The sequence below is a fragment of the Choloepus didactylus genome, chromosome 4 (assembly GCF_015220235.1).
Source record: "Choloepus didactylus isolate mChoDid1 chromosome 4, mChoDid1.pri, whole genome shotgun sequence".
NCBI lineage: Eukaryota > Metazoa > Chordata > Mammalia > Pilosa > Megalonychidae > Choloepus > Choloepus didactylus.
The window spans coordinates 14,010,360-14,033,722 of NC_051310.1; the positions used below are offsets into that span (position 1 = coordinate 14,010,360).

At 50.9% G+C, this 23,363-nt stretch overlaps 1 protein-coding gene across 1 annotated transcript; it reads right to left on the bottom strand.

The window, feature by feature from the left end:
• Positions 1 to 652: 652 nt before the first annotated feature.
• On the bottom strand, positions 653 to 22,718 carry OTUB2 (OTU deubiquitinase, ubiquitin aldehyde binding 2). Its single transcript, XM_037831993.1, has 6 exons — positions 22,380 to 22,718; positions 12,032 to 12,127; positions 10,339 to 10,457; positions 5,585 to 5,669; positions 4,893 to 5,087; positions 653 to 3,914 (listed from the first exon to the last, which is right to left on the bottom strand). The coding sequence occupies exons 1-6, from the start codon at positions 22,380 to 22,382 to the stop codon at positions 3,708 to 3,710; spliced, it is 705 nt and encodes a 234-aa protein (XP_037687921.1). The 5' UTR covers positions 22,383 to 22,718; the 3' UTR covers positions 653 to 3,707.
• Positions 22,719 to 23,363: the final 645 nt, after the last annotated feature.

Below are 23,363 nucleotides of genomic sequence, written 5' to 3' on the forward strand. Positions count from 1 at the left end.
GGGATTAGAGTTCAATGGTGTCTTCTGGGCTCAAGGCAAATTCAGAAATTGCTTTGGTCTTAAAGACAGTAGCATTGCCAAGAAGTTCCTCCGCCCAGATCACTGGTGACCTTGCAAGGAGGATAAGGCAGAGGAAAATGGCCAGGAGAGAAGAAAACAAGCCCCAGTCTGTGAGGTTAGCCATAGCTGCCTGTGAAAGGACACCAGGGGGACGCTCCATTTTCCAAATGATGCAGTGAAGCTCAGCAGGGTTAATAAGCAGGCTCAGGGTCCCTTAACAGTCATGGGAGGCCTGAAACCACTTATTACAAACCAGAGGCTGATCTCCTTACCCTGCTCTCTAACAGCAAGTAACAGTAAATTTTTATTTTCATTTTTTGCTGGGGTGCTAAAGGGGTAGGTTTAAAAGATAGGGCCAGTCTTTGAAGCAGTTCTGTGTTACTCACTTTGGTGAGACCTGTGGTTCCCTTGGCACCTCCATCCTAAGGACAGACTTCATGAGCCCTCTGTTCTTTTGAAGAGCCTTGAATTTGCCAGTCAACAAGGAGCTCATGCCTTACAAAGAAGCCACCCCCTCTTCCACTAATCCATACACCCAAGAGTAGTGTTGGTCTTTGGTGCATGCCAGGTTCCAAAAAAGTCAGGATACAAGTTGTTACAGAAACTATTTTAATGTAGGAAAGTATTTTCCCTAACTGCCCAGGGATGCTTGGTCCACATCCCACAGGACTAGGGGCCCCTAAGCAGCCATTCGCTGTGCCACAACTCTCTCTATACCCCCATTTCTGCTCAGGGTGGGAATGTGTTTGGTTCTTAGATCTGTCTAATGGTTTTCCTGACACTTCCACTGTTTGTGAAGCCATGGTCACTGCCAAGGAGGCATGTTTTACCTTGCAGTGCCCTTTTGCTTCCTGAAAGGAAGGACACGTTGGAGAATATCCATTTGTAGAGTACTTACTTTTGTCAGATGGCAGGTGTTTCCCCATAGACAATCTTGTTTTGTTCTAGCCAGTAATCCTATGGTATAGATATTGTCTCTGTTTCACAAATGTGGAAATCAGGACTTAGAGAGGTAAAGTGATTTGCCCAAGGCCACACAGTAAGTGGCAGGTTGGTATCTGAACCCAGGCAGTCTGGCTCCAGAGCCCCCTTTCTTTCAGTGGGCTAACAGGAACCCAGTTAAAAGAAGGAGAGTTTGTTGTGTTGCTCAATATTCCCACTGACTTAGAAAAGTTTCCAGTGGAAAGAAAATGATGTGTAATTGTAACGACAAGCTCTCAAAGCAACTTTCCTTCCAGCTTTTGGTCTGGAAAGAGATGGTGTGTGGGAGAATTAAGGAAGTGAGACTGCCAGGTGACTGGCTTCTGTAGACAAGCAAGGCAACTGCTCATGCATGACTAGATTTTAACAAGTTAAAGTGATACTAAATTCTTCCACTTCTTGTTTCTGTATTGCTTTTGTTTAGAGGTAAGATCCAAGGTCAAATGAGGACAGTGGTTTGGATTTGGCCATTGGTTTTGTGAAAAAGAGATCATGAAAATAACCTGACTGTCCTCTGCCAGAGTTCGGGCATCCTGAGCTAAACTGATAGGATCTGTCCTGGGAAAGGTGTCCCATCCAAGCATCAGTGGCTCTCTGACCTAGAAGCACAGCAGAGGCAAGTATCACAGAGGGAATTTCTCCTAACAGAAAACTCCATCCAGCCTCTGCCAAAGAGAGCACTCTGCTCTGCTTTTGAGAACAGCACACAAGCTGTGAATGCAGAGAAGTGGCAGCTAGTATGGGCTTATTCTGCTGTGCTTGAGAACTCTGTCTGCAAGGCCCAGAGCCTCATCTTCCAACCTGCAGAACAGCCTGTGGTGTTCAGTTGGGATCTCCATGTGTCCCACCTTTCAGTTTGGAAATAGGGAGTCCTTGGAGACTTGCCAAAGACGATGATATTCACAAATCACATGTGTTCTTCAACTGTCCCAGCGTAATTGTTAATGGTGATAGACCCCAACACTCCTACTCGAAACAGTGTGGAACAATGAGCAAATGAAGAGATCGGGGTCAGGTTGACATGCCTGTGGAAACGTGACAAAATCACTTGGCTTGAACCCTTGGGTCCAACTTCCACCTTAGGACAGTAGGAGAACCTGGCCCTGCCTGGAATTAAAGCACTCTGACATCTATCTCTGAGTGCTGTTGGTTTTTCAAGAAGGCAGAACAGCAATAAAAATCTTACATTTGTGTAAACAGGATTCTGATGGGTCTGCTAAACCAATCTTCCTTTATACAGTCTGGTTGTTAGCAGATTCAAGCAGCAGCACCAATAGGTTCTAATAAATCCCTGCCGAAGAAACCTGTGAGAGGAAGGCCTTAGATTGGGGAAGTACCCCAGAGGGCAATTCCATATCCCTGCATTCTCCATTTCCTCCCACAGAGGATGAGAGGTTGTAGCAGCACCTCAGCCTAGCCAGTGCTTGATTCCCCCCACTGGTGTCTCCCTTGCCGCCAGCCCAGCAGTAGGTCTCTTGGAGGTCCTGGCAGCAAGGTGAGAAGGTTAAGGAGGCATGTACAGTGGATGACTACAGAGATTGATGGTCAGGACAGTTGGCTACCAATGGGAAGTCTCCTGCCACCTGCCAGCTTCCCCTGCTTGTCTCTGGCTCTTTCCAACCGGAGCTCTTGCCAGCCCATAAATAGAGCAAAAGCTTCCAGGAAAAGGGGTGGAAAGCAAACAATAGCCTTAAAAAATGTCTGCTCTGCTCAGCTGGAGACCATGGCTACTTGTGCCCATGTTTCTACCCATCTGATTCTTGGCACCCTGTTCCTCGGATTTCTGGAGATGATGGGACAACTGCAGCTCCCTGGTCCAGATAGAAGTATGTGGATTTCAGACCAGACCCCACTCTCTGCCAAGCCTCTGTCCAGGTGGGGCTGGCAGCAGGACTCTGAAGGGCCAGCCCTCCAAAAGTCAGGCAGACCTGGCCCTGAGAGGGGTAGAGAGGACCCCTCCTGCTGGTGCTGCCAGCAACATGCGCTTCCTGCTGAAGGCCAGAGGCCCCTTCCTAGACTTTGGCACAAAAACTTTCCCACCTCCTCCACTTAAATTGGGAGTGGGGAAATTTACTCCCATCATGAAGTTTTGACTTTCACAATGAATTTTTAACATTGAAGTCAGCCTCAGCAGGCCAGTGCTTCTGTCAGCTGTCCATACAAGTCCAGTCCAACAGCTGATTGGACTTGATTCTTTTTTATAGATCTCCTAAGTCACTTGAAACAAGACAGTGTGACCTGGAGCTTTTCCTCCCCTCTTAGAGAGGCACTGTCCCCTGATGTAGAGAAACCACACAGGTCCACGTTTTCATACAAGAGAATGTCAACACTGGTAGGAACAACCTCCAAGTGAAGAAACAGGAGGCCCAATGAGGGCAGGTGACCTCCCCATGTTCTCACAAGGAACTGAGGAGCTAAGCCAGGTCTCCTGGCTTCCTAGCCCAGAGTTAGAAAGCATTTGATCCTTCATCAAAATAAATAGTAAAAATATCACCAAGTTAACATGATCCATAATGGGTAGGCCTCATTCCCAGTGGAGGCTGCCCAAAAGGCTATATGTTTTCTAGCTACAGTTTAAATTGCTTAAAAAAATTGAAAAGCCGGAATGTTCCATTCAGAATTCAGTCCCGTTAGGTGACAGGCTTCACTGTATGGGCTAAAATTAATCAGCGTTTATCAGCTGCATAAAGAATGTTGTAGTGGGATGTTTTATAGAGCAGGTAAACGGAAGGGTTGGCAGCCTCGGGGAAGACGTGGTGGTTCAGGGCGGTGTCCATCTCGTCCACATACTCCACCTGCAGGGCGATGTTGAGTGCCTGAGACAGGGCGGTGATCTGGATGTGGTCACATTCCATGGCCATTGGCTCCACTTCCTGTCAAGGCCAAAATGGAAAACCAAGCCCAGGTTAGGAGGGAAAACTGACAGAGGACAAGTCAGAGAAGTTCAACCCTGGCTTTCATGGTCATGAGTCAAATTCTCTGTGGTGGGAAGAAATCTTCACAACAACCCATGAGGTAGCTGTTGACATTCTCATTTTATAGAGAAAGAAATTGAGGCTCACGGTGAGGAAGTAACAGCTAGAAATTGCTGTAAGAAATCCATACTTTTTGATTGCAGATCCTCTTGTAGTATATGAAAAGAGAGTACTACCTTTGAGGAATCTGGACAAGGGGATAGGAACTTCTTTTCAGGCTGGGCTCCCTAATGTGCAGAATTAAAGAATTTCAGGTATGAGAGGGACAGTGTTGTCAAAGCATTCCAACTTAGTTGCTTCCAGAGATCAGGTCACTGAGTGAGGCTGGATATTGAAGAGACAGAGATGCTGGCAAGCTGGGGTATATATACCACATAGAGAAGGCAGCCACTCCTCAGCTCCTGCTGATTGCTGCCTCACAAGAATAAGGGTCTAGGGGCCTGGATCTTTTGCTTTTTAGGAGAAATCCAGATACTCATATGAAGATTACCCAATATTTCAATGTTAGCAACTCTTTTATATAAATACCATACATCTTAAACAAAGTACATTTTGGGACAAATGTGACTCTAGCTGCTGCTATGTGATTCTGAAAACTGCCAAATCTGAAGCCCTTATTTTTCAGATAAAACTGAGGCGCAGAGAGGGGCAGTGACTTGTCCTAAGCCACGTAATTCAGGCAGCTCAAGTAGGACTCATCTCCAGCTTCCTAATCTAGTTAGTGTTCTTCAAATTTCAGACAAAGTACAAACATAGTGCCCAAGGTTCCTGGCTGGGGATAGCGGTGCTACAGTCTAGGAAAGGGACATGAACGGAGTTCTGAATGCCTGAGACAGCCCCCCTCGCCCCCTCCCCACTCCTAGTCCAAGGACCTACATGAGCACAGAAGTCTTTGATGTCCATCTCCTCATCAATGAAGTGTCGGAAGAAGTCTCCTCGGTTTTTGATGAAGGCTGAGGTGAGCAGGCGCAAGAACTGCACGATTCGGTCTGAGGAGCTCTGGTCGTTGAACACTTTGAGCAGACTGGACACTGAGCCGTCTTTCTCAACCAGCTCAACCACACTGTAAAACTAGGCCCACCAAGGCTGTCAGCCAGGGGAGGTACAGGCACACTCCATCCCCCCTGCCCAGGACTCCATTACTGAGCTTTTCGTTTTTAGATAAAGTTGAGGTATTAAATCCAAGATTCCTCTAAAGCTAAGTAACTGGAGGTTAGAAATGTGTTGTAATGAGTGACTTAGCCCAGAGGCCTGTCCAGGAAACAGCAAGTGGGATTTCCCTTCATCACTCTCTTGCTTGGGATTCTGTTTGCAGATTTGGAGCTGCAAGGGTCTGGGAATGGGGGTGAAGGAGAATGCAGGGACCTTTCCCAGCCTGCAGTGACAGCCCTAGCTAGTATCCCAGAGCAGGAGCTTCCTCCCGCAGCAGGGCAGGGCCCTGGGCTCCCTGTCCCGCTGCATCCCCACAAGCAAGGTAACAGGGATCTGGGCTGAGGGGACTTCAGCCAGTGCCCACTCTCTGCCAGCGCAGAAGGACCTCTACACTCTCATAGCCTAGGTTAACTTACAGCGTTAAAGAAGTTTCGGAACTTGTGCTCCTCAAAGCCAGCAGCCAGAAGGTCATTTGGGGTCTGCAGTACACGTTCCTTGAACCTAAAGTGGGGTAGACTGGATGTTTACGGGGAAATTCAGGGCACATTCCTCTGGTTGTCAACTGTTCATCCCACCCTCATCCCACTGCACCTCCCACCCCTGAAAAGAGTATTTCTCACAACAGGTGAAGGACTTCCTCTTTTCAAAGCACTTTGCACCTGAACCCCTTACTGACCATTCTGTCCTTCTCACTGTGAACAATCCTAGGAGGTGAGCATTACACCCATTAGGACATTGAGGTGACCCCCACCCCATTCCCAGATGTTTTGATTCTACCTTTTAAACCGTGTCCCCACAGCTCCTGTCTTATCACCTTCTTTGACCTGGGCCACACTCATCCTGCCCTGTACCTTCCCATTTCTCCACAGAGATCTCCAGAGTGACCTAGTATGGCCTTCTACTCAACTACTGGACCTCACTGCCCTCAGGTACAGCTCCTCAGCAGGGAGGCCCAGGGTAGGGCCCCCGCCCACTCACCAACCTCATTTCTCATCCATCTTCAAAGCCTGCATTCACCCCCACTGCATTCCCCATTAGCATGTCACTCCATTTGCACCTCCTGCTGCTCCCTCTGCCAGGGATGCTCTTCTCAGGGGTGTCTAGAACCTACTGTTAAAATGTCAGGAGTTTTGCAAGCCAGGTGGTAAACACAGCCATTATTAAAATCCAGGGTTTGTGAACTTACAATCAAATACATTATAGTAAAAAACAAAGGTGATATTCAAAATTCAGCATTTCCTAATTATTTTACTATTATCTGTGCTCTTGAGGCTGTTTATGTTGATTGTCCCTGTATGGTGGAAATACTCTTGTTGTCGTGTGTGACTGCACCTCTTCCCAACTCCCTAGTCAGTGACTTCATGTTGGTAGCTGGAAATCGATCATGACAGGAGTATTTATACTGAAGAAATCAGCCAACACCATAAGCCAGGGCTCTTTCCCCCAGAGAGACTCTGCTGTTACACATCTGTAGCACCTAGCCACCTTTAATGACCTGGCACCCAGGCCCCGCTTTTGTGAGTCCTTAATCCCTGAAGGATTGCTGGTTGGTCTCGGTGCTCTGCTGCAATGGTCCCTTTCTGGGACCTGTCCTCGTACCCAGGGGTGTGTAGCAAGGAATTCCACCTGGCCCTTCACCCCAGAATGCTCAGAGTTTAGCAGCAGAGATGAGGCAGACACAATTAACTATGGTGTATGGAGGAAGGGATGTACTCTGCCAGAAGGACAAAGTGGAGAGGGGCACTGGTGAGCATGCCCAGGACACAGCATCCCATACCCTGAAAGTGAGGCCAGACCGGGACAAGGACACAGGAGGTGGAAGGTTGTCCAAAGGAGTTCAAAGGCACAATGAGAGGCCTGGGGTTTTTTGGAAGCTACTGCACTCTGGCAAAGAATTAGGGGCCGTGTTGCAGGAGAGGGGTAGAAGTGAGGGGGAAATGGCACTTTGAATTGTTGTCATTTTTTTTCTTGTGGTTATTGCCACCAGCACCCTCTAGGTTTCCCCTTCATGGCAGGCCTGCCTAACACCTCCGTCTCAGGGACCGCCAGCCTCTGAAGGCCGTGGGGCTGGCCCTGCAGCATCTATCTTCCTCGCTCCCCTGTATTGCCCTGGGGGTTCTGCCTTTATCTGTGGTTGGGGCAGCCCACAAGCCCTGGGCACCTGATGGTGGCACCAGAAGGCAGCTGCTATTCTCTGGGTCTGCTCTTCCAGTTGGGCTGGAAGAGCTCATACTTTGTCACTTGTCCCTGCAAGGTGGTGAATGTGCACAGCTCTACTCCTAGCTCTCCTGCCTCTACTTCTCCCCTCCCCAGGTCACCCATCCCTGCAACTTCTGCTTCACTCCCCTGACTTGGCTGTGCCAGGCACTGGGGGATCCCAGTCGAGTGGGGCCCCCACAACAGGTCAGGCCTCACTCCACCAGGAGCCAAGGGAGGAATGAAGGAAAGGATGTTATCAGAGCTGGGAACTCAAGACAGGCCAGGGTTTCAGCCTTTCGTGGCTGCAGGTCAGCTTTAGTGTGGTCTTGGGCAAGTCATTTAACTTTCCTGAGGCTCAGTTTACTCATTGGTAAATGGGGATAATAACAGTGACTTCTCTCACAGGAAGAACAAGTTCTTAAAGCCTTTGGCCCAGGAACCACTGCATAGCAGATATGCGGTCAATAGGAGCTCCAGGACTGGCAGCACTGAGCAGGGGGAATCTGCCTGCCTGGGTTGCTCTGGACAGGCTTTCCAGAAGGTGACACCAAGGGTAGGGACTGATACATGACACAGCAACTGCTGTTTTAATTCCCACAACAGCCCTGTGGTCACTGTCTAACTTGGAGAAAGGGAAGTCGCAAGTGAAGGACCCCCGGGGCCCACAGCCCTTCGTCAGTCAAGGTGAGTCAGGCAAGAGCACAGGCCTGGCGTGTGGACAAGGAGGAGTGGGTCTCTGCCTGGATCTCAGGGTGGGTGGTGAAAGGCCCTGCGTGGAGGGCCTTGGTGGGGGGGTGGGCAGGGTGTATGGGGGATTCCAGTGACTTCTGGAGGCCGGGGCATATTTCAAGCCTGGGAGTGACCTGGTCCCAGTTTGTTTAGGCAGGTTGATCCCAGTGGCCTGGTGCCATCTCATGGTTTTATTTACCATCCATGTGCCTGGCCTGAGCCCTGAGCAGCAGCCTCATACATCCCACTGCCCACTTGATCTCTCCACTTGGACGGCTGACAGGCGCTTCACACTTGTTATCACCCAGACTGAGCTCCCATCTTCCCCACAGTCTTCCCTCCATAGTGAAGGGCCTCCATCCTGGTAGATGCTCAAGCCAGAGACCTTGGGCGTCAGCCTTGACCGCTCCCTGAGCTCACACGCCTCATGCTGGCACTGCCTCCCCGTCACTAGACCCTGAACACTTGGTGCCACACCTGCTGCTTCCACCCTGGGCAGGCCGGCCATCGTTTCCTCTGGACTGCTGTCCCCGCCGTGTCGCCCTGCTCTTCCCCATCCTTCCCACTCCCATCATCCTGTACATACAGCCCCCCAGCCAGGTCCCATCTCTACTCAAACCCTCCTGTGGCTCCTGTCTCATTCAGGCTGAAAGCCAAGGTCCTGTTAAAGGCCCAGCAGGCCGTAAACTGCCTGCCCCCACCTCTCCAAGCCCTACCCCAAATCCCAGGCCTCCTTCCCTGCCTGACACATTGAATGTACTTTTTCATCTCCCATCTTTTCCCATTAGAATATAAGCTCCATGAGACAGGGAGTTTTGTCTCTTGTTTGTAGCTGTATCCCCAGGGCCTAGCTTGTTGTACCTCGTTGGATAAAGGATGGGTGGTGTGAGGGAGGGGGCCTTGGAAGGAGGGGAAAGGGTGGGGAGAGCAAAGCATATGGGGGCCAGTAAAACACTGGCAGTGGGCTTGACAGCATCACCTCTCTAGTTCTCATAACAACCCAGAAGACTGCAATTCCACTCTCCGCATATGCAAGCTAAAGCTCAGAGATGTCAGCTCACTTGCCCAAAGTCACACAACAATTGAGATGGACACTAGGCACTTTGACCTCAGGCCTCAGGGAATACAGTCATATACCCCACACTGCACTGTCTGCCCACTGTGGGGCAGTGAGGAGGTGGGGGAGGGGAGTGGCTTGATCTAGCTGACACCCCATCACAAAGGGGCTTGGCCAGTTTGTCATTTGGGAAACAACCTGAATGGGTCATTCAAAGTAAAGGACTGGTGGTTTAATTTCTAATCTCTTTGTGAAAATCTGTATTGGTTTTCATCTGGGAGTGATTTTTCTCCCAGGGGACAGTTGGCAATGTCTAGAGACATTTTGATTATCATGACTGGGGGAGGGAATGCTACTGGCATCTGGTGGGTAGAGGCCAGGGATGCTGCTAAACATCCCACACTGCACAGGACAGTGCCCCACAGAAAAGGAGCATCCAACCCAAAACAGTGATGGCACTGTTAAAATCCCGCTTTAGCTATAGGGATTCTCACGCTGGGTCCCCATACCAAGCCCGAGTGTCCCGTGGCCTGAGCAGCTCTGCTCCATGTCCGGAGTGAGTGTGTCAGTGAAGTATGCTGAGGAGAATCCACGGCTTTCATCAAATCCTTCAAGGGCCATGAGACTCCCAAAGGGTCAGGACCCCAAAGCTTCTCTTAACCCCCCACTACTCAAAGCATGGTCCACAGACCAGCAGCATCAGCATCTCCTTGGAAGCTTGTGAGAAATGCAGAATCTCAGGCCCCACCCAGACCTGCTGATTCGGAATCTCCATCTTCACAAGATCCCAAGTGATTTTCAGAAATATTAAAACATGAGAAGCCCTAAACTAAAACATGAAAGTCTAACAGCATTGTTGTGGGGAGCAGCTTCTGCAAAGACCCCCTGAAGGCACAAGCCTCTAGATCCATGCCTGACCCGGTAAACGCCTGGTGGACAAAGCAGACGGCAGGAAAGCATCTGGAAGGTCCCCTATACCATCCCCTGCCATCTCAACCACAGCAGGCATCTGGGCATCCCCCAACATTAAAACACCTCTTCCAGGCAGCCCTCCAAGCTCACACCCGAGGCTGAACAGTCTGAGCTGAGGTAAATCCCTTAGGGAGAATCAGGGCTGACCCTGCCCATAGAGCACAGCGGAAAGAACCAGGAGGGGCCCACCCCCGAGTCACTCGCCCCCCTCACCTGAGAATCTCTCTGCTCTTTCCTAGCAGAGACTCCAGGTAGGAATAGCCCAAGGCCCGGTAGAAGCAGTTCCCATCCCCTTTGGTCTTGCGGATCGCGGTGAACCTTTTGCTGAGTTCCTGAGGGGAGAGGAGGACATGTTGGACGTCTGCAACTACAGTTCCCCCAGCTCTCCCAGGAAATGCCTGCCACTCCTTTCACACCAGGCCTCACTATCTCCCCGGCTCTCACTGATTTCATTTATTCGTTCCTCCGACAAGTATGGAAATACACCAAATGCATCCTGAGAGTGGGGCCCTGAGATTGGCACTAACCCAGCGCCTGGGACCCTGCCCTCAGGCAGCCTATTGTCCAGGGCAATTGGATGATCACAACATGAGGGCAGCGGAAGCACCAGGCTGGGGACCGGGATGACTACACCGGCTTCAGAAACTGGGAAGGCTTCCTGGAGGACATGGCGTGGGAAGGAACACCAAGAGAGGGGTGTGGGCAGCAGGGGCAGCAAGTGTGAGCGGAGAGCATGCATGGCGAGGGGTGGAGCGTTGAGTTCAGGGAGGCTGGGGTGGGCCAAGCGGACCTGTGTGAAGGGCCGCCTAAGGCATCTCGAAAGATGCAGCCCTCCCCATGCCACACCCTCTCCTCCAGCTCTGCTCCAAGCAGTTTCTCCCTGAAATGGCCAAGAATACCCTTTCCTGCCTCATGGAACTATGGTCAGGGTTTTCACAGCAGAGTATGGTTTTCAAGAGGACTGGGGTGGGGGCCCTCCTCCCAGTAAGAGATCAGAAGGTGCGGAGCTGACCTGGGCCTGCCTGAGGCAGGCGGGAAGGCAGGAGGAGCACCCCAGACCCTGCTGGCATCTCATCTTGCTCCAGGGAACCACTGAGTTTGGCTGCCAGGCCTTGCCCCTGCCCCAGGAAGTGCTCCTGGGGGCTGAGTTTGGACCACATGCTGCCACCTCTGACCCAAGCAGGCCCAATCAGAGTCTCTCAGAAGACACAACTGGGAACCAGCAACTTGCTGCGAGAGACTTGAAGAGGAAAGTCCTGTAGGGCTGGGGCAGCATATTTTGCCCTGTGCCTGAGAAAACCTAATCTGCAGGAAGAGAAATTCCTGTGAGAGTGCCAGGAGAAGCAGTCGTGCTGCCCCAGTGAGGGGAAAGAGCATCCAGGCTCCCCTTACTGCCCTTGGGTTCTGTGCCTTCTCCCTGCATCCTTCCGGCAGGTCTCCCCCTTTCCTAGGCCCAGGTGGAGCAGGCTTTCACCCCTGAGGGGCACCCTGGTATGGTGGTCACAAATGTGGATATGAGGTCTGGGTGCCTGGGTTCAAATCCCAGTCTGCCACTCATTGGCTGTACGACCCTGGACCCATTATTTAAGTTCTGTGCCTCAGTTTCCTTACCTGTAAAATGAGGATAATAATAGTACTTAACTCACAGAAGTTGTAATGAGGTCTCAGTGAGTAAATAAAGCACTTAGGATAATGTCTGGCTTAAAAAAAAAATGCTCTTTTTTGCAACTGAAGGATTCCTCCCTAAAACAAATGCCCAACATCAAAATATTCTGGGAGTCCTTTAATTATTTCAGGAACTTGGTCCAAACTATAAGCCTCTCCTGCCTTCAAATTGGCACCAACTTCTTTGTTCTCAACTCTAGCCATTTAATTTAAAATCCTCTTCTCTCTACCTCTGCCTCACCTGGATTTTACGCTGGTAAATCCTGTTCTCAGGATGGTCCCGAAGAATTGATAGAATGTCACATTTTTCTGATATTAGGCTGAAAGATGTTTCACTCTGAAAGAGAAAGAAAAGCTGTGACAATTTCAGAAGCAATTGATGGGATTTCATCAAGTTAATATTCTCTAAACTGCTAGTTAAATAAAATAGTAAATGCTACCTTCCCACAAAAGGCTCGTATGAGTACATTACAGTATTCTGGATTGATGCTTGATTTTTATGTGCCCTGAACAGGACCGTCAGTGTCAGCATCAACACATAGAGGTGTCCCATTTGTAAGGAACTCATCTTGTAACTTCCAAACTGATTCATTTGTAGAATAGAATATTTCAAACTTAAGGAACCTGTATGCTGGTGTATGCTGTGTTCTTTTGTCTCCTGTTCTCCCTTTCTCATTCATTCATTCAATAATTCCTGAATATTCAGCACATGCCAGGAACCATTAAATGCTGGAAATCCAGAGGTGGTAAGACATAGCCATCCCAGCAAGGCTCACAGTCGACAGGGGGAGTCAGTAATGACACAGTGTATTAAGGTCACCAGAAGAGGCCACACTGAGTGGCACTGGCTCATGGAGAGGGGTTCCCTACCGGGAAGGTATCAGACAGAGCAAACCATCGAAATTCACGGGCACAGAGACTGTGGGTGGGCATCTTCACGCACCACCTACTGGTGAAAGTTCATATTGCAGCCTAGCTTCCTTTTTCTCGGTCAGTTCCAACCCAGAAAAAGACAAGTCTCCTAGCCCGGAGTCAGAATCTCTCCAGAGCTAAGAAGTCATCATCTGACAGGTAGCAGTTAATGGCAGAAGGAAACTCCAGGACCAGGGAAACTTAGGGAACCATCTCTGTTCTAATAGCCAACTTGCAGTGCATCTCATCTCCGCCATATGCTTTTTCCTGTCAGGGTTCAGGCAAGTGGGAGATCTACCCCTCCCCACAACCCACTCGGGGAACAGCTCTGATTTTAGCATGAAAAAATAATGTAAGAAAAATTGGTATCAAAGCCATTTATGGTTTATACTCTATCATAAGCAACACCGGCACCAAAGCTGATGAAAGGCAACGTTCTCGCCTGCATACCACCCAAGGAGACCATATTTATGCAATAGGTGCATGGCTGAAAGGCTGACATTAATTGGGATTTTTTCATCTATTTATTGCCACCATTTTTACACTTAATCGTCACTGGAGCTTGCCACTTTTACTTTATGTCTCCAACCATGGCAGCCTCCCCCTGTAGCTTCTCAGCCTCATCACTGACTAGATAATGATCTCAGTCCCATACCGCCATGCTCACAGAGGAACCTTCTGATACTAAGAATTCTTTTCTCCATCTGGAGAAGTTTATGTGGAGTTTTGATGATTAGAATTTTCCAAAGCAGAGCTGGGCCACGAGGTTATACAATGAGGCGAAGTAACATCTGAGGCCACCCACATCCCACATGGGGCAGACTCACTGATCGTGAGATTCTTTGGCCACGATTCACATACGTAGCACCCAGGGCAGAGGAGAGACACTGGGACTGTGAAGGGGCATATCTAGGGGGCTCTGAAGTCTCCAAAACCACATGGGCATCTCTCAGTGCAGGACAGCTTTTCATTCTGTCTTTGATCTTTGGTTCACTTGTTTGATTCCCCAGGGCCCTTCCCAAGGCCTGGCACAGAGGAGAGGAAGAGGAAATGTTTGTTATGTGAATGAATGAAAATCTTATTTGTGCTTTCAGACAAAGCCACCTCCTCCAGGAAGCCTCCCCGATCACCCTACCCCATTCAAGTCAGGCTAGAACTCTTTCTTGAACTCACACTTTACTCCTTTTCTCCCTTCCTGGTGGTCCCAAACATGCCCTCCCCCAGACTTGAGGAGTAAGGGTAACTTCCCCAGAGGAGAGCCTTAAAAGTGGAAAAGGAGGAATATGTTGTCTCAAAGAAGAGCACGAGGAAGTGTGTTTCCAGAACAGAGAACAGAGTGTGAGAATGCTCAGAGGTGGGGAGAAGGGATTCTTGTGTTTGTTTCTGGAAGTTTTCATTCTGTACCCCTCCTCCTTTGCAAGAAAAAGTTAGCTTCAGGCTCCTGCCTCCCTTGTGCCCTGATGCCACTATGGCAGGTGGGCAGAGTGGTGGGGAAAATATCAGGAGGAATCAAACAACCATTCTGGGGCAAAAGCTGGGGGCTGCTTTCCCATCAGCCACTAACGATGTCTTCCCCACTAATGGAACCCCGGTTTTATTCGCGGTAATGTGAAGAAAAACCACCAGGCTCAGACACAAGGATCCTGTCCCTCTTTCCCGAGCCTCATTTCTCAGCCTCCCATGCAGCAGTGGGCAGCCGAGTGGCGCTGGCCAACCCAACCCAAGGAAAGTCTGAACAGAGATGGCACATCCCATTCCTTCCTCCTTCCCCTTTCTTTTAACGCAGACACAATATGTACACTAGCAGCCATCCTGGGACGTGAGGTTGAAAGCCAACACAAGGAGGATGGTTTGATGATCTGCTGCTCACATAAGCCCAAGATGAATGAAATAAGAACAGGTGCTAGTATTGTGCATCCATTATGTTTCAAGCTCTGAGACACAGACCTACGTCTTCATTGTTTCATTTGATTCTGACCACAGCCCTGTGAAGTAGGTGTTACTGTGTCCCTTCTACTGACAAAAACAGCTTCAGGAGGTCAGGACGCTTGTGCTAGGAAGTGATTTAATGCAAATCTGTCTGACTGAATCCCATGGAGATCGTACCATGCCAAACGTCTAGAGAGGTGGAGCTCAGAGTCCAGGAGCTCTTGAAAGACCAAGGTTTCTAGACCACAAAGGAACGTTCTGTGCAGGGCAGTCTGGGGCCCTCTCACCAACACGCCAAGTCCTACCTTCCCACCCCGGCAGCTTCCCCCAGAGAGGCAGCTCGCGCAGTTATCCAGCTTCTAGTCAAGGACCCCTCCGTGGGGACCAGGTCTACAGCAGTGTTTCCCAGGCAGAGAGACACGCACCACAGCTGGTACGAGAGACAATTTGTAGGTGGTGCCCAGGCCGGGTGGTAAAAGACATTGATGAGATTTGGAGGGGAAGTTCTCTTTTCAACTTCCTTCAATCCTTATGATGATGTTACAGAGAAAGTCAGTGTCTAGCACACCTTTACCTCCTTTCTAATTTGTTAGTCTCTCTTCTGAGGAGTGGACAGACCCCTGACTCAGAGCCTAAAATTGTCCTGTTTACCTTTCATTTTTTTTTCCTTAAAACAAGTTGATTTAATTGACTCAGTAAAAAAGTTATGAAAAGTTAACACCTTTTGATCTATTCTAAATCATAAAAGATTTACATTATTATAATAAATAACAATTGCTGGCATACAGTTAATTTTGCACTTATATGTATGCTAATAAAGTAAATAGCCAAGAGGTCCCAGAAGTTTCAGAGTTAAAAACCATACCCAGTGTGATTGGATGGCGTGACAATAGGTAATATTTAAAAGCAGCAAGTGTATCCGTTTTACAACACGCCTCACTCGCTCATGTTCTTATTTCATTCCCAAACCCCATTATTTATTTTTGTTTAACTTTATAAAAGCGTTGTTGTTTTTACAGACAGCTTACTTAAAACTATGGCTTGGGTGTTTTTAAACAGTAGATTAAAAAGCAATACCACTGTATTTAATGCTGCTTGTGTTTGGACCAATCCAAACACAGGGGATATTAAACCAGTTATATTTATTTAGCAGTTTCTAGAAGGTAGCAAAGGAGGAGTGGAAAAGAGATTAAGGAATTAAGCTTAAATAGGTAGCGAGAAATACTTAATGTTGAAAACCACTATCAACAGCCAAAATAAAGAATATTAAAGGTGAATTGGGAAGGGGAAATGAGCTTCATGGCAACAGAAACACCTTTCTAGGCGTTCCATTTACCATGGGAGGATACACTTTGCATTTTTAACCGATTTAATTAGTCTGTTTAAAACAGTCAATTTAAAGAAAAATATTAAATAGCAAGCAGTTTGGGGGTGTGGGGCTTTTGGCTGCTGAGAGCTGAGCTCATCAAACTCTTGGTTAAAAAGACACTGTCAACATCGGTCTCTGCAAGGAATTTCTTTTTCCAAGATTTTCCCTTTCGTATCTGCTCCTTGTTCCCATTTCTCCATCCCCCTCACTCCCACGGGTGGCCCCTCTCATGTGTCTTCCCATATGTATCTGTCTTTTTAAAAATCTAGTGTTGTTTTATGCATGCATGTGTTTTAAATGTGCATACATTTTATTCTACAGATACCGTGGAGCTTTCTTTTGTTTGGTTTTGACTCAGTACCGTATTGTTAAGATCTACCCTGGCTGCTAAATGGCTTCAGGGTCACCTCCTCCATGCCCCAGTGACCCCAGTGGCCTGCAGGGCTGTGGGTTTCTAACATGGAGGCTTCAAGTCCCTGCTCGGCACACCCTCCTGGCACATCTCCAGATGGCCTGGTCACCCCGAAGTTGGTTCCTCACCCCCGCCCACCAGCACAGTCCGGTCACACCGCTGGCAGACCTAGGGCCTCGAGCTCCAGGGAAACGGGCACAGCCTCAACTGACTGGCCCATAAACCAGGTACAATGCTCTGGGTTTGGTCTTAGCTGACCCTAATTGGCATTTTGTTTTGTTTTCTAAACCCTGGCTGAAAAATTCCAGGATGTTATGGAGAAAGAACAGTCAGGCATGATCAGGCCAATTGAAAGGCTTTTAGCCCTTTGATTGCTGGTTTGTGAATTGATGATGTCAGGCAGATAGCACCTCTGCTTGGAAACAGTTTCTAGCAGGTTGCATGGAGGAACAGATTTCCAAGTGAGCAGAGGATATTTCTTAATCGCTGGCTTTCCCCCAGCTGTCCTGGGAACTAGCCTGATGCACTTCACTGTGGGCTTGGTGTTCAGACTGGGTTGAGCCTTTGTTTGGAGCCGGCCATGGGGCTCTCCCACGTCTCCCTACTCAGTGCTTGCAATACCGCACCTGCTCCCACAACGTCAGGTGCCCCATCCCAAATGCATATACCAGGCACCACCTTACTTATGGAAAGTCAGGTTCCCCACTCTGTTCTTGTTTTCTCTCCAGAGTCTCTCTACAGATCTAAAACCTGCCCCCACAAGCCCAAGAATTCCTCAACCACCTTGAGACCAATAAAAAGCCAGGTTCATCCCAACCCTCCACCTAAATCCCAATCCATGGATCCAGCCAAGTTGGTTATGGCATTCGAAGCTCTGAAAGCTTCTGGTAAAGATGTCTCCAAGCAGAGCCAGAGAGAGGCCCCCAATGCCAAGGTGATGCAGGCGCTCCCACCCCACAGCTGCTACCCCACACCCATGGAAACACCCACATGAACCCCCACGTGCTTAGCATGTGCAAGGGTCTCCCAAGACCCCCAGACGAGATGGGGATGGGGCAGCAGGGAGGCTGCAGGAGGGGGAGGGGCAACCCAAAGGGAGAGGGGGAAGGCAGCCGTGTCCCGCGGGCTGTGTGGCTTTCTCCCCTCCAGCCCTGCCCGCGACCCTCACTGTGCAGCCCCAGGTGAGACCCTCCCCACCTCCAGTGTGTTCTCAGTGAGGCCTGGAGTAGGTACAGCTCAAGGGCTGGAGCCAGCCTCTCAGAGCTTTCGTGAGAGGTGAAACACTAAGAGAATGATGCTCCACAAGGAAAGGGACCTCTGTCACTTTTGTCCCCAGGTGCGCCCCAAGTGCCTGGAACACTGGCAGTCATGTGGCAGGCAATCAGTAATCGTTTGTTGAATGAATAATTATTTTGCACTCAGCTTTCACTAGATGCAGCACTATGCTGAGGATACTCCATGGATTACCTCATTTAAGCCTCGCAGTACCTCGGTTTTACCAGCATGAGAACAATGAGGAGACTGAGGCAGAGAGGCCAATTCCTAACAGTTCCTCAACAGCCAACCTGGGGCTTCCATCTCTGCCGGTGAACCCCCACCAACCTACTCCTTGGTGTGCGTTTTGTGCACCCCAGCAGCCCAGGCTCTGGGGCCCAGCAGGCAATGGCAGCTCTTGGTCAGCCCACCCTGCCTTGGCGGCGGCTGCTCTAGCAGAACAGACCCCGCCTGTGAGTGAGACTCACACATCAGGTTCAGCCTGCGTGGCCTGTCCTCAGGTCACCATCTGCTTCGCTCAGTCTTACCTGCCAGGAGGGTAGGTTCAGAGCGAGCCAACCTCCACGCTCCAAAGATCCAGGCCACTCCAAGCCTCAACTGGGGTCCAGCCCTGGCCTTGCACAGTGGGAGGTTCCAGGGGCTGGAAGAAAATACCCTTGTAAAATGTTTACTTTGGGGTATGATGTATATACATGGATGGAGTGCTCACGAGATTGTATTGATGAGGTGATCAGAAGGTTTGGAGGTCATGGATTTAGCGGCGCCCTAGCGCCCTGTTTGAGTTTCCTACGGCTGCTGGAACAAATTGCCACACACTTAGTGGCTTAAAAAACACAAGTGTGTTATCTTACAGTTCTGGAGTTCAGAAATCTAATATCAAGGTGTTAGCAATGCTGCATTTCTCCTGGAGACTTTGGGGGAGAATCTGCTTTCCTCTTATAACTTCCAGAGGCCGCCTGCATTCCTTGGCTCATGGCTCCTTCCTCGCATCCCTCCAAGCTCCTGAGTCCATCCCTCACACCCCTGCCACTGCCTTGGACCCTCCTGCCTCCCTGTTTTGAGGGCCCTTGTGATGACATAATTGGGCCCACCTGGATAATGTCCCCACTCAAGATTTTTAACTTGATCACACCCAGTCCTTGTGCCATGTAAGGTGACACAGTCACAGATTCTAAGGATTAGGACCTGGTCATCTTTGGGGGCCACTGTTCTCTGCTATTCAGTTCAGAAAATAGAAAGGACCCTACATCTGTGCCCTCCTCCTCGGGTCGCAGTGAGTGGCTGGCCCTGCCGAGACCTTGAAACAGACACTGGCCCCCACTCATCTGACCTGTGGACTCTTACAGCATCTTCCCAACTGACCCTCAGATCTCTGGCCCTGATCTCTCCCTGGAGTGCCATCAGCCACTCAGATGTCTGCCTAGTGTCTTGGAATTCCCAAGTCCCTAACTGCCTCTCCCCACAGGAAGGCTGCAAGAGCACCTGCCCAACCCCCAGCTTCCACTCCTGCCCCCTCATCCCGATCATTCCCTCCAAGCAGCCAGTGCAAGCTGTTTAACATGTGCGCCTGATGAGGGCACTCCATTCCTTACTACCCTCCAGTGGCTTTCCTCACTTGGGAAAAGTCTCAACTTTTTCACGACAACCTCTGAGATCCTGCCCCATCCAGCCTCTGCTTACCGTGTCCTCCAACAAGATGAGCCCATTTCTACCTCAGGACCTTTGCACACACTGTCCTTGCCTGGAATGCTTATCTGCATCTTCATGTGACCCAGGTGGCTCATCACCTCCTCAGAGAGGCCTTCCTGGACTTCCTGACTAAAGCGCCCCTCCCCCAACCCATGGCCTTACCATTTTATTTCTCCAGGACATTATCTGGCACGTGGGTTCACTTGTTTCCTTGCATATGCCTGTCTCTCTCCATTAGAATATTAATTTTGTGAAGAAAAGGGCTTCATCTGCCTGTCATGGCCAGATCCCTGGGGCGTCGTGGCACATAGTAACGCCCCAAAAATGTATACCAAGTTAAGAGAACAAATGCATGATCTGGTCTCAGATGCCAGCTGGCTGCCTCGCCCACTCTGAACACTCCATTTCCAGAGATCTTCTAAGTCAGCCCTCTCTTACTTATCAGCGCTGTTATGGTTACGCCATGTTCAGAATAAAACCCAGACTCCATAGCGTGGCATGTGAAGCCTGCACAGCATATTCTGACCCCCACCTACTTTTCTAGATTCATCTCCTCTCCCTCCCTGAGCTCCCTGTGCCCACAAAGACTGCTTGTCTTTCCCAGAATACCCCATTCTTGATCATGGTTCTGGGCCTTTAAGCACACTGCCCCTGCCTGGAATGTACTCTGCCCCAAATCTTTCCTGAGCACTCCTTTACATACTTCAACACCCAGCTCAAAAGACCCCCACTGTGAGGCCTTCTCTACTCCTACCCCCACTCCACCCCCCATCCCTCCAGAGTCCACTGGCTTCCTGCAGGGAGGAAGTACTCTTAGGCCATGAGCATTAGCTCAGGGATCACTTGTGTCCTGGTCTGTCTTGACCAACAGGCAGTGAGCTCCTAGAGGGGCCAAGACATTGTCTGTCGCATCACTGCCCAGCATGGGACCTGGGGCCTGGCCAGGGTGCCTATGAGGGGCTTGCTTGACAGCTAAAAGAACACAGCACAGCAGGATGCTTTGGTTTTATTGTTCATGTCTGACTATGTTATTGCACTCTGAGCATGAAACCCATCAGAGTCTGCAGCCCCTGCCAGTGGTGGCCCCAGCCTGGCTCTTACCCCCCCATCCTCCCTCCCTCCCTCCCCAGGGGCTTCTACCTGAGAGCCTTCCTCAGGTCAAGCCCAGTGACTTTGAAGTGGGAAAGGGAAGAAGATACTGTATTTTTCAAGGATGTTTGTTAAACTTTTCCACCCACCACCCCTGCACTCAAACAACATGAAAAACCACCACAGAGCCCAGGGCTTAGCATAGTGCCTGGCACATAGTAGGTGCTCAAAAAATACAGCATGAGCAGAAAAGGACAGACCCTGCCCAGCCTCTGTCCCACCTGATTCCTAGGCTGACATTCTATTTAGTGAGTTAACCCTTTATCTACCTCCCAGCCTCCCAAGTTTCCCTTGATGGGTCAAGGGTTTAAGACGTCAATACTCTGTTCGTTTGACCCCATCTGTCCTCTAACTTCCCTGTCTCCTGGGTCCAGGGCGGAAGGGGAGTAGAGTCAGCGATCTCAGGTGCAGCACAAAGGGCAGAAGGGGGTCCCAGCTCCAACTGCCCCTGCCGTGCCCTCATTCCCCAGGTGGCGGTCAGAGGATATGCCAGCCTCTGGCCCCACGCCACCTGGGCCCCCTTCCAGGAGCAGCAGAGCCACGTCAACCCTTGGGCCCCAGGTGGAAGCCGGAAGCTGGAGCCTCCAGATGCCCCGGGGGCCATACCACAGCAGCTTGTCTGGACAGCCCCAGCTCAGGTGACCCAGCTGCCCACACCACACCCAGTGCATGCCAGGCCATGACCTGGCTTTGACCTATACCCAACCCAGCAGCACCCCACAGGGCTGACCCATTTCCCTGACCAGACAGGGGAGGAGAACAGGCCAACCCAGCACACAGACTCAGGCACCTGTGCACACCCATTTCCAGGACTCTGTTATCACAGGAGAAGCCGCGGCTGACTACCTGGGGCCAAGTGCTCCCCACCCAACGCCCACCGCAGTGCTGGGGAAGGACCCACCAGAGGCTCTCTCAAAGGGGTGGCGGCAAGGCTGGAGCACGGGGCCATTATGACAACCCCAAGCCAGGCGGTACCCTTACACTCCACAGGCTCCTGTGCGTCACCACATCCAGCGCCCTGCAGGCTGCCCGACCCCTATGGCAGTTCAGATCCCCTGAACTGAGTCCGATGTAACACACAGAGCACTGGACTGGGAGTCCAGAGGCTCAGGGTCAAGGGTCAAGGTCCGGGTCCACCACCATCAGTACTAGCCCCTTCCCTGCCTGGGACTCGATTTCCCCACTTGTACAAGCCTGGGAATACACCTGGCTCAGTGTCCCTGGGGACCATTCTGCTCACATCGGACTCAGTTCAGGGGATCCTCTAGTCTTTGCTTTATCTAGACCCCTAATGTATGCACCTCACAGCTTGAGGCAGCCTCTCCACGGGGTCCTAACTCTAGACCCTCTGTTGCCCGTCGAGGGACAAAGCCAATGTCCAGTCGCCCACGGGACAGGACCCCTAGATCCGCCCTGAGGGGTGCGGGGCTGGGGGCCTGGTGGCTGAGCCCTCGGGTGGATGAGGTCGTGGGCTGCCGGCAGGGGTGGGGGGAACCACTTAACGAAGACGGCCCGAGACTCCCTATCCCCGCTCCGGTCGAGGGTGCCCATCTTGCGCTGTCGGGGATACCCGGGCCCCACGCGCTGGGAGAGGGGGACCAGGTGGATCCCCTTCGCGGGGCGCCCTCGAGGGACAGCGGGGCGCGTCCCGGGCCCTGCAGGGCCTTCCGAGAAAGGACGAGGCCCCGAGCACCGCCGGGGCTCCGAACTCGCGCCGCGGCTCAGAACGCGGAGGGGACGGGGAACCGAGCCTCGCCCCCGGCCCCCGGCCCGGGAGTGCACATGCGCCCGGGCGGCCACCCCGCCCACCGCGCCCCCTCCCCCGTCCCCTTCACCGCCCCCACGACCACTGACCATAGTGACCGGAGCCGCCGGGCCAGGTCTCCCACCAGCGAGGAGCGATCCGGTGCGGGAGGGCGCCGCGGGAGGCACCGGCCCGCTTCGCCGTTGGGTCGGGCGGCGGGGGCCTCGAGGGCGTGGGGGTGTGCAGAGAAGACACCCGACCGCTCCGCAAACCAGAGGCTAGACCGCCACTGTGTCCCAGCAAGACTCACGCCCCGCCATTGACGTCCGAAGCGGGCAATCAGAAGCCGGGACGCAAGACGTCACAGAAAGTGGGCGGGACCTCACGTGCCTTCAGCCTATGCTTTAGGGGTCATTTGACAGGGTACCGCCCCCTTTTAAAGACACAAAAAGCTTGTAACTAGCAAAGGAGTTAGCCCAACCCCTAAAGACAGGTCTTCCTTTGTAAAGGCTGAAGGGCTTTTCACAGAAGCTGCAATTTGAGGTCTTCTGAGAGATTAGCTGGCCCTCACTAATTCATAAAGAAGGCCACCTAAGTAGAGTTGGCTTAAGATCAGAGGACACGGCATTTAGGGAACACAAGTCCAATAACATTTATTTAACCTCTTGCCCCTGTGCAGCTTCCAAATAATCTCCCCCTCCCCCAAACTCATGACTCAGCAGGTTGCCAGCCACCCATTAATGTTTGTTGAATGAATGAATTTCCAGGATGGTTGGGTGGGTGGCTCTGAAATTACTGAAATTATATGGATGTGTACGAGGCCCTGACAGAGAAACAGGTCGGGGTGACTCACCCGGCGTACAAGCTCATTATTACTGGGCAGCAAACATAGGAATATTTATCATCCAAAGATTCATGCATCAACCCCTGACCCCTGGAGGGGCTGCTTGGGGTGGGGGTGGTGGGTTTACAGGGAAGTGGGTGCTGGTGCATTTCACACACTCATTTTACAAGTATTAATATTTCCACCTATTAATTTCCTGGAGCAAATCCCTTCCCTACCCCCCATTCCCTTCCACCATCCCCCTACCACC

What these genes read in the sequence shown, in the direction of transcription:
- OTUB2 (XM_037831993.1), bottom strand. An exon ending in TTTACCAGCGTAAAATCCAG is followed by an intron (nt 10,458 to 12,031) that starts GTGAGGCAGAGG and finishes CTCTCCCCTCAG; the next exon opens with GAACTCAGCAAAAGGTTCAC. An exon ending in TCAAAGACTTCTGTGCTCAT is followed by an intron (nt 3,915 to 4,892) that starts GTAGGTCCTTGG and finishes TGGCCTTGACAG; the next exon opens with GAAGTGGAGCCAATGGCCAT.